The sequence below is a fragment of the Brassica napus genome, chromosome C5 (genome assembly GCF_020379485.1).
Source record: "Brassica napus cultivar Da-Ae chromosome C5, Da-Ae, whole genome shotgun sequence".
Lineage (NCBI taxonomy): Eukaryota > Viridiplantae > Streptophyta > Magnoliopsida > Brassicales > Brassicaceae > Brassica > Brassica napus.
The window spans coordinates 49241641-49253497 of NC_063448.1; the positions used below are offsets into that span (position 1 = coordinate 49241641).

Below are 11857 nucleotides of genomic sequence, written 5' to 3' on the forward strand. Positions count from 1 at the left end.
CGTGGGTTCATGATCCTCGTTAATATCTTTAAACTCAAGTGCTACTCTCTTATGTATTTTTATACAAATATATATCTTATGTGTTGACACTTATGTATATGGTTCCATTGTGTTCCATACATGATCTAATCGATTTGAGATTTCATTATCTAGGACCTTTGTCACCTAGCAGCTTGGCATCCCAAGCTACATAGTTTGGTACCTTAGATGTGTAGCTGCACAGCCTTTTCTCAATGTCTGGTATGGTTTCTCTTATGACCTCGGATTTGTCATTTTATGCACCTTTCTCTTTTCTTTCTGAGGTTCCTTTATCTTATGGAACACATTGGTCTATCTTGTATAGACTCTGTAGCAACTTGACTGTGTTTCTTTCTACGACATCAAAATCGTTTGGTGCTAAGCTGGTTATGACTTAGTCATTCTTTTCTTTTCTTTTCGGGTCAGTGTCTGGCATCTCGATTAGCTAGCTTTGTATAACTTTTACTTTCTTTGTTTGGACGTTTATAATCATATTCTCTAGTCCGAGGATCTTTGCCAAGACAATGATGGTTGATACCATACTATTTCTCTTTATCATTCTTTTCTTTGTACCAGCTTATAACTTTCTCCTTCTAATGTTGGATAGTCGGATTCATTGGTCATACAATCCGTGTACCTGGCCACAATCTGATCACCCATATTTGGCTCAAGGTCTCTTTAAGACTCGTGGGAGAAGTCATTCTTTTATCCAACATATATTCCCAATCCTCTTCTGAGGTTCCATCTTAGACGGCACATATGTATGTGGTGGTTTATTCAAAGTCTCTTAAGATGGTGTATGTCTGGTTTATGACCCGTATTCAATCTGAGATGAGAATATCTATGCTCACTTATATGGCCTGATGCATCTTAACTTTATATACATGTAAATTCATGATGTCCCTAAGATTTAGGATGGATGTCCGAACCTTATAGGTAATGGCCTGCACGGCCAAGCCGTTTATAGCATAGTCATAGACCATGCATGGTACACGAATTTGTAGTGTGGTGATGGATTTAGGATTTTATCTTCTCTCTCCCCCTCATGAACATACTATAATTTCGTGATGCTTAGGACAATCAAGCCTAATGAGTTTCCCTTGTGTACATGTTACACAACGTGAGATCTTTATGGGATAACTCTGTGTGCCTTTCAATAACAATCTTTGCATCAAGTTTTAGACTAGGATGGCTAATCCAGTCGTGCCATAAAAGTATATAATTTCGTGGGATATATCAGTATGGTCACCACGGCTCTTGCCTCTTATCATACTGATCTGTAGCATAGTTTTGATTAGTAGAGTACGTAGGTATAGTCTTGACCACTTTCTTATAAGGTCTTAGGCGTTTTCTTTCTTTAAATCTGAAGGAACTTGTTTCCTTTTGCCCATTGTTTCTATTTGGAAACCATTTTATTATAACTCAATGGGTCATACATTCTTGGGTGTATATAATGTCCTTTAGGCAATGCCTTGGCCATAGATTTCTTACTAGGCTACTATACCCGTACTATAATGCCCTTTAGGCAATTTCTTTATCAATAAAATCATTCACATTATTAAGCAAAATCAGGCAAGATATAATAGCAATGAACTCAAAGAATTTCATAACACAATAAGACAAGATGTCGATTTAAGTCTTTGAGACAATCAGAAGTCTCAAAATCCAAGAGGTCGTCCTTTTCAAGGTCGGAATCATCATCAGCATCATACCCGATATCATGAACCATATGGGCTTCCGGGTTCTTGTTCTTAAGGCTCTCTTGATAGAGCTCACATAGATGTTTAGGGGTTCTACAATTCTTGGCCCAATGGTTACTCATCCCGCATCTATGACAAGCTGATTTGGTCAAGTTAGACGGTTTGGATATGCCGCCTCGACCACGGCCATAACTGCCTCGGCCACAGCCATAGCTGGAACCACGACCACGGTTATTGTGGTTTCCTAGCCGGCCATATGAGTAGTTGTCACGGCCACGTCCTTTGTTTCTACTACGGCCTTTGTCGTGTGATCTCTTATCATCATGGACGTGGTTGCACTCTTTGAGATCTTTCTTTTCAGCCTCATTGGCTTCTGGTAATGCTGTTGTTCCGATGGGTCTCATCTCACTGTTTTTCATCAGGAGTTCATTATTAGCCTCGGCCACGAGTAGGCACGAGATCAGATCAGTGTATGAGGCGAAGCCTCTCTCTCTATACTGCTGTTGTAGCAACACGTTCGTCGAATAGAACGTGGAGAATGTTTTATCAAGCAACTCTTTCTCGGTTACTTCCTCACCACAAAGTCTCATCATTGAGACTATCTTAAACAATACTGAATTGTATTCATCCACAGACTTATAGTCCATGAATCTGAGATTCTTCCACTCAAGTTTAGCCTTTGGTAATAGCACCGTTTTCTGGTGATCATATCGTCGCTGTAAAGCGGTCCAAAGGTGTAGTGGATTCTCCATGGTGAGGTACTGATCTTTTAGACCCTCAATGAGATGGTGGCGTAGCCCTGTACCGATTCTTATCAGTCTCATTGTTGCCCTCGATGATAGCATCACCGAGTTCCTTTGACCTCAAGTTAATCTTTGTGTCAAGTGCCCATTGCAAATAGTTGTCTCCGGAGAGATTAAGGGCAGCATAGTCTAGGTTTGAGATTTTCGACATCTGAATCACATTATCATTCATAATTTAGGGTTTCACAATGTGATCATGTGGCCGCAAGGCAATCAATAATTTTCGGCCACAATCAAGTCTTATACAATCATGTTTCAAACAATCTAATCGACCATGGTGCGATCAATCATTAGATTATATATGTAACAAATAGATCAGGCCACACGGCCATACAATTTTATTATGCAAACTATTCAAGTTTATACGATCTATATGTCATGCTGGTTGATAATTAAAACAAGACGAATGCAATTCATATTCAGTTTTATATGTTATGCAAACAACCTTAATCAATTGGTTTCAATTATGAAATCTAGGGTTTTGATTTAAACAATACTAGAATTTGATTTTAGCAATATGTGATCAAGGTTTCAAGGCCTTTAGGATTTAATTTCGAGATTCAGATTATACAATCAATCTATCAATCCTACAACCTCAGATCATCAATCATTCAATCAAAACAAGAACAATCTAGAAACCTCAATGATCAATAGATCAGATAAGGACATCAAACAAAACCGATTTATGCTTTAGGGTTTCTAGGGTTTCGATTCCAGATTGAGGGTTTCTTAATTCAGATCATAACAATCAATAAAACAATCAATCATGTTCTAGGGAATCGATTTCAATCTAGTGATTATGAGATGATCAGTTTTAGGTTATACCAATTTTTAGGGTTTTATCAAGAACATAGGATTTCCATAATAATGGATTAGGGTTTTAGGGTTTGATCATTATGTTCTCAGATTAAACGGTATACCTTTGTTTGTAGGGTTGAAACCGAACCACCAAAGAGAATGGATGAACCTCGAGCTGCACACGGACGGACGCGAGCTGGCTGTCGTCGGATGCGAGCTGAACGGGACGGGACGCGTCTGCTTCCTATCGGGTTCGCGAGCTGCTTCCTATCGGGTTTGCAAGCGGCTGGTCAGGATTACGAGCTGGTTAATCGGGAACGCGAGCTGGCTGTGATGCGAACGTGAAGCTGAGGTCATCTAGGATCAGGAACACCTTAGGGTTGGAGCTGATAGGATGCTGACGAGTTGTAACGCGAGCTGAGACGAATTAGGGTTCGTCGGGATTAGGTTAAAGTCGCCGGCCAGGTTAAGGTTTAAGGGGTTGACGATTTTAGCTTAGATTGCAGAGAACAATCGTGTTGATAACGTATTGTAAAACGAAGGTTTTAGGTCTGAATATTTCTATGTTTCATTAATGAATAAGTGTTCCCTTATATAGGGGATTACAAGATAAGTAAAAAAGAAAGTATCCAAAACCTAAACCCACTAGGATTAGAAAAACTACTAATATATAATAATGGAAAGATAACAATTGCAAGGAAAAGGAAAGATGGTTTCCTTTTCTCCAAGCTGCCTCTCTCTCTCTCCATGTCATGGCCGACTGTATCTCTCTCCAAGTCGTGGCCAACTCTCTTTCTAGTTGTATGGACCGGTTATGGACCGGACCGGTTATGGACATCCACTAATTGATTTATAACAGTAACCACTTTGTTCTTCCATTCTATTCCGATCAGACGACTATTTTTTATCAAAATTTGACCTATCAGTTTACAAACAGCTTTCATTGCATGTGCACGTAGTGGATTAACTACTATATATGGACTTGTTAAAGACGTCTTAAACGTGATCGTTGCATGTGCACTTTGTGGTGAAAAATTATGGCAAAATTAGTAAGTGATTTAGTGTAGTGCTTGTGAATCGTTTTATGTGCACGACAATCCTTTATATATTAAAAGAAAAACATGATTAAGCAAAATTCATGCCTGTGCTTCTCTTTGTGAAACCAAAATCATTGCCAACACAGAGAAACACAGAGATCGTTGCATGTGCACTTTTACAAAACCAAAATATTTGTAAAAGTGAACCTGTTTCTCTGTGTTGGCAAAGATTTTGGTGTTCACACTATATTCGCCCACATGGTAGTTCTAAAAACATGATTGTTTTATCATTTAGTTCATAACGATCAACATACGTTTTTTGTCTATTGTCAAAAAGTGAGTTGATAATTGAAAAACAATACACGTGGTTGTAAACAATAAAGATAGAAGAAGAGAAGAACGACAAGCCATGGCGGGATTTGGGTCGAGTGTGAGAGTCCATCTGAGCCTTTACATCAAATAGAAACAGTGGATGGTTTTGAAGTTTCCATCTGAGTTTCGAGGATAACAACAAGCAATCTTTTAAGAAACATAGTGCATTGCAGTAAATATACATATAACTAAAGAAAGATTAAAGCAAGACGCATGGTGGTGTTAGTTCAAGAGCACATGTTTCCAGTAAGAATTAAAATTAGACAGAAACGTTACCCTGGTGAAAGTTCATCGTCAAATATGACCGTTTCAAACGTCAAGAGCATTAAATTGCTTTTTTAACCTTTGAGGCCTTTCATCCATGTTATCTGTTCTAGGATTTGGGAAAACTAGCATGTGGTATACCATCATCGACATTAGCATCACAGTGGATCTAGAATCCAATTCTTACCAAGAGCAGCCAATACATAAGATAGCTAAAGAAGCTAACTTTTTACAGGTAGAACCATGGAAAATGGCTTATTCTCCTATGAACTAGTTGGTCCCGGCTTTTTCACACATGAACTTTTAAATCATGCCAAAAACCACATGAACAATGAAAAAATGACTTATTCCCCTATGAACTAGTTGTTCCCGGCTATTTTACACACAAACTTTTAAGCCATGCCAAAAACCACATGAACAACTCTATTTTTTTAATTACATGCACAAACTATCGATTTTAAACTAATTTCCGTAAAACCGCAACGGTGTTATTTATACGTTAACTTGGTTTATGATAGGTGGAGAGACGGTTTAATTTGGGTTGATAAAAACAGAATACTACGTCGTTTTTTTTCTTTTTCTTCTTCTTTTTGTCAACTTCTCTTCTTCTTCAGAAATCGTTTTACTCTTCATTATCAATTGGGGATAAAATTTATTATCATGCAGAAGAATAAAACATTTTACATGATGCATAAAGAAAGAAGAGCAGCAAATACTAACTTACCAATCTCCATGTATTGTCACAAGAAACTATAAAATTGGCGTAGTCTAAGACGCTTGATTGGTTCTGTAAGCGGATGTTACTCTCAGGTTCCGGTCCTGCAGGGATTTATGTATTCTCCTCAATCCAGAAATTAATGTCATATGATCTCTTTATATGCTTTATGTCATATAACTCAAAAATATCTACCAAACCAGTTACTATGTCATATAACTCGAAAATGCAGGATAAATTTTTTTGATCCTCAATTGATGATGAAGAGTAAAACGATTTTTGAAGAAGAAGAGCAGTTGACAAAAAGAAGAAGAATAAAATGACATAGTATTCTATTTTTATTAACCTAAATGAAACCGACTATCTACCTGTCATAAACCAAGTTAACGTTTAAACAACACTATTTACGGTTTTAGGGGAACTAGTTTAAAATCGATAGTTTGTGTATGTAATTCAAAAAATAGAATTGTTCATGTGGTTTTTGGCATGACTTAAAAGTTTGTGTGTGAAATAGCCGGAAACAACTAGTTCATAGGGGAATAAATTATTTTTCCACTGTTCATTTGATTTTTGGTATGGTTTAAAAGTTCATGTGTGAAAAACCCGGGAACAACTAGTTCATAGGGGAATAAATCATTTTCTCGGTAGAACCAACACTAGACGTCTTTTAGTTACGTTATATTTCATCTTCAATGTGAATATTAAATATGATAGGAGATTCAATTCCATCGTTAATGTTCTTTACCTTTCTTGATAACTTACCCGATTTTCGAAGTGACGTATCTTGAGAGTGTCATTAAAGATCCAAATATAATCTTCAGTCATGCAAACATAACATGTTCATCATCATCTAATTGCAAAGGACTGTTTAATTGTTCTATATCACTACGTAACACATCAATACACCATATGTGTGCTATCTTTCAATCTCTTATGATGCCTAAATGTTCTTATTTTTTTCCTGGCAAAAGTTGAACAGTATCATGCATGTTTGTTTGATCCGTATGTAAGCAGAGACTTACATTAAAAGTTTCTATATGGTTGTTAATTTTTATATGTAACCAATGTAAGCCCATGTTACTGACGAATTTTTTTTTTTTTTTAATATGAAAAAATCCAAGTAGTATATTGTTTCACCGACATCATCACTGCAAATATTTTAGGGCATCTCCATCGCGAACTTAGGGGGAGGGAGAGGGGCGTGATTCCCTATTTCATTATTTATTTTTTTTTGATTTAAAAATAATAATAGTCGAACCAATCGTAAACTACCACGTGTCGTGCAGTCCGCAAAACAGTGATGAATCCGTATCACTGCAGAGACCTCACGCGACCTTGATTCACAAAAAATGAATTATTATAATAATTTTTTTTTTGAGAATTGTGTGAACTTGAGCAATAATCCCCTAAAGGGGCGTGTTCTTATTACTTGGACAAATGGTGAATAATTAAGTATTTCCATATACTCATATACTAATATATTGTTTGTTTTTGGGTTGTGTACGTTTTTCAAATTTTATTAGTATACTAAGTTAAGACCCATGCTTTGCGCGGAATGAACATTAAATATATATATATATATATATATATATATTATTTTTTTTATTATATGTTTCTAACATATTATGAAATAATAAATATATATTAATTAATTAAAAAGTCAGTAACTATTACTTATATAATTAAATCGGTGCGAACATATAAATAAATTTTACTAATCCAAAAAATATTTTTTCTATTTGATATGGTATATAACAAAATTTAAATGATAGTAACATATATATAGTATATGTTATTTTTCTATTTGAAAAAGGGGCGCGATTCCCTATTTCATTATTTTGATTTTTTTTTTTTGTTTGATTTAAAAATAATAATAGTCGAACCAATCGTAGACCGCCACGTGTTGTGGAGCCCGCAAAACAGTGATGAACCCGTATCACTGCAGAGACCTCACGCGACCTGGATTCACAAAAAGTGGATTATTATAATAATTTTTTTTTTGGGAATTGTGTGAACTTGAGCAATAATCTCCTAATGGGGGTGCTCTTATTACTTGGACAAGTGGTGAATAATTAAGTATTTCCATATACTCATATACCAATATATTGTATGCTTTTGGATTGTGTTCGTTTTTTCAAATTTTATTAGTATACTAGGTTAAGACCCATGTTTTGCGCGGAATAAACATTAAATATATATATATATATATATATATTATTTTATATATTATATGTTTCTAACATCATATGAAATCATAAATATATATTGATTAATTAAAAATTCAGTAACTATTACTTATATAATTAAATCGGTGCGAACATATAAGTAAATTTTACTAATCCAAAAAATATTTTTTCTATTTGATATGGTATATAACTAAATTTAAATGATAGTAACATATATATAGTATATTTTAATATTAATATTTATTAAATGATGTTTTATACTCATATGTTTTTTATCATTTGTATCTGTTATTGCAAAACAATTAAATTTCTGATAACAAAATTTTCAATGTAGGATTAATAGTTTAAGTAATTTATAATATTTTTAAAAAGTAAGTTGTCAATATTTTTTCAAATTTTTTATCAAAAGAAAATTGTTCAAAGTAAATTTCAAAATTAAGATATTTATGTATTTTTTATATGGCATATAATTTAATTTAAAATGATATATATGTATATATATATATTTTTTTTTTATTTTTAATACTTATTAAATGAAACTTTCGACTTACATGAGTTTTTAATCATTTGTATCATGTCATAACAATAAGTTTAAACCATGGATCACAAAATTTGAATGTGAGATTTTTAACAGTTTTATTATTTTATACTCGTTTTTAAAAATTCAAAATATAACATATAAATAAATTTTTTAATTTTTATTATATGGTTAATATGGTTGTTTAATTTATTTTAATAGTTTAAAATTAAACAAATATAATATAAGATACACTTATTTTTATCAAATCTTTATTATTCAAAATCATTAATTGTCATATATACTTTAGCCACATTAGACAATTCCGTAATTTTATTTAATGAAATAATGAATCACATTAATAATGTATTTATGGTTACTTTAATAAAAATTTATTATATATTTAGATGGACCAATCAATTTCTCTAAGGATTCTAAAAATCATTGTAGTAATGACACGTGGCTATAAAAAAATATTGTAATGCTTCTCAAATAATATATACGGGATATCACTACGTAACACATCCATACACCATATGTGTGCTATCTTTCAATCTCTTATGATGCCTTAATGTTCTTATTTTTTTCTTGGCAAAAGTTGAACAGTATCATGCATGTTTGTTTGATCCGTATGTAAGCAGAGACTTACATTAAAAGTTTCTATATGGTTGTTAATTTTTATATGTAACCAATGTAAGCCCATGTTACTGACGAATTTTTTTTTTTTTTTAATATGAAAAAATCCAAGTAGCATATTGTTTCACCGACATCATCACTGCAAATAACTTTTTAGGGCATCTCCATCGCGAACTTAGGGGGAGGGAGAGGGGCGCGATTCCCTATTTCATTATTTTGATTTTTTTTTTCTGATTTAAAAATAATAATAGTCGAATCAATCATAGACCGCCACGTGTCGTGGAATCCGCGAAATAGTGATGAACCCGTATCACTGCAAAGACCTCACGCGACCTTGATTCACAAAAAAAGGATTATTATAATAATTTTTTTTTTGAGAATTGTGTGAACTTGAACAATAATCCCCTAATAGGGGTGCTCTTATTACTTGGACAAGTGGTGAATAATTAAGTATTTTCATATACTCATATACCAATATATTGTATGTTTTTGGGTTGTGTACGTTTTTTCAATTTTTATTAGTATACTAGGTTAAGAACCATGCATTGCGCGGAATGAACATTAAATATATATATATATATTATTTTATTTATTATATGTTTAATATAGACCAAATAATTATACAGAGTATATCTGTATAAACATCCAAGACATCATCATCAAGGGATCCACATGAGACAAGCATGAGATCCACCTGGAGACTTTGAAGCAACACGACAAAGATCTCCATCAGCCAACCAAGACTTGACACGTACCAACAAAGTGTCGGCACAATCAGAAGACGACACGTAACAAGCAGAGTGTCGGCACAATCAGAAGACGCCACGTGGCAATCAATCAGTACGCAAGCTTCGTCTATAAAAGGAACCCATAATGAAGAACGAAGCACGGGCAATTTTCGCCAAGCTCTTTCTCACTCTAAAACGCTCTCCCTTCTCTCTAGAAATTCTGTAAAATTTTACATTCTACAAACAACTCTGTAATCAAAGTTTGTAACACCAAGATCAATAAAAGTAAGTATTAATCATAATCTTGTCATCATAAGTTTGTTTTTAATCCAGCAAATAAATAAAATCAAAATAAATTAAGAACTTTGTAAACAAATTAATACAAAGAAATTAAAGTAAAACTGGTATCAGATGCTAAAACGATGCAAACTGGTCTAAAGAATTTGACCATCAAGATATCTGACTTTAATCCATTTTAAACTCGTTAAAACGACCTCACCGTCTAAGTAAAACTCTGTCACTGTAGGTGTTCCAGGCAGCAAGTCCAAAGAAGGCAGTAAGACCGTTGGCAAGCCAGCAGTTGAGTCGAATTAAACGGTTAGTAAATTTTATAAGTTTAAAACCGGATTAAAATCATGGCATCTTCGATTAGAAATTTCTTTAAACCAAGAACCGCGTCGACCTCGGCGTCTTATTCAACTATTAATTCTAGAGAAATAATGACTAAGATAACGACCTTTAATCAAGAAATATCAAAGAATCAATTACCGCATATTAACCCTGAGAATATATATCAAATAGGAACGTTTGATTTCAAAACGGGTTATTCAATAAAAGAACATGAACAAACTCTGTCTTTACAAAACGAGTTTGAAGAAATCAAATTATTATCCTCACTAGCTTTAGAAAAATATAAACAAAAAGGATTCAATTACATTCATTTCGGATTAATCCATGTAGCTATAAAACCATTATCAAGAAAAGGAATTGATTCACCTATCCTTATGTTATTAAGAGACAAGACTTTATTAAAATTCGAAGATTCACTCCTTGGAGCAGTCCAATCAAATCTATGCAATGGAGCTGTATATTTTAATTGCGTTCCCTAATTTTTAAGTTAGTCTACACGACCCAACTATACTCAACACTCTGACCTTAAATGTTCATTTACCTGAAATTAAATTTCAAAACGAAAGACATGGATACTTATTACTCTATAGAGTATATTTTAAACAATCAATTTCAGAATTCAACCCAAGATGTTTACTACAAGACAATAAAGGTGAAACAACAATTTTGGCCGTTCATAGCAAAGACACTCCAACGGCTACATACACACCTAAACAACTGAACTGGGATGAAATAACTATACCAGATCAATGGAAAATTGAAATTACGCAACCTCCCAGAAACATTGAACAGGAAAATATATCAAAAATAATTGAACAAAGAGACGGAAAAATATTATTACAATTCGGATCTTATAGAGATCCGTTACCACCTAGAATAAGCCCATATCACTCGAGGGCTTCCTTTTCTGAATATCGCACTGGTCAATCCAGTACGAACTCAGAAACAGAAAGCGTAAATCAAAATGTTAGACAAGAAGAACCAATTAAATTTAAAGCTCCAATAGCCGAGCCTTATCAAGATATGTATCCAACTTCACCAACTTTATCGGACTTTAAATCAATAAATGTTATAACCAAAGCATATGAAATAAATAAACAATATATAAAGGAAGACTTTTATTCAAAACAAAATGAAGAAAAAAGGAAATGGTATTTTAATACCTTTCCTAAAGAAGAAACCATATTATACCGAGAAAATTGGTATAATTTTATGATATCCAAAGAAACAGACATTCCATTTTTCAAATGGTTTGAAAGTTATGCAAACGACAACAATATAAATTACCCATTCAAATCGATTAATGTAAATTCGACATTAAGCCAAGTTTGGGAACAAACGGATGGAAATAAAATAAGATCAATCCATCCAACTCTGAAAGATATAAAAATAAATACTGCAAATAGACAAGTTATTGCAACCCCATTCAAAACCGGAGTTAATAAAGATGATA

General features: G+C 33.5%; 1 protein-coding gene across 1 annotated transcript; it reads right to left on the reverse strand.

Moving 5' to 3' along the window:
• Positions 1–1612: 1612 nt before the first annotated feature.
• LOC125587328 lies at positions 1613–2542 on the reverse strand. Its single transcript, XM_048757580.1, has 2 exons — positions 2217–2542; positions 1613–2126 (listed from the first exon to the last, which is right to left on the reverse strand). The coding sequence occupies exons 1-2, from the start codon at positions 2540–2542 to the stop codon at positions 1613–1615; spliced, it is 840 nt and encodes a 279-aa protein (XP_048613537.1).
• Positions 2543–11857: the final 9315 nt, after the last annotated feature.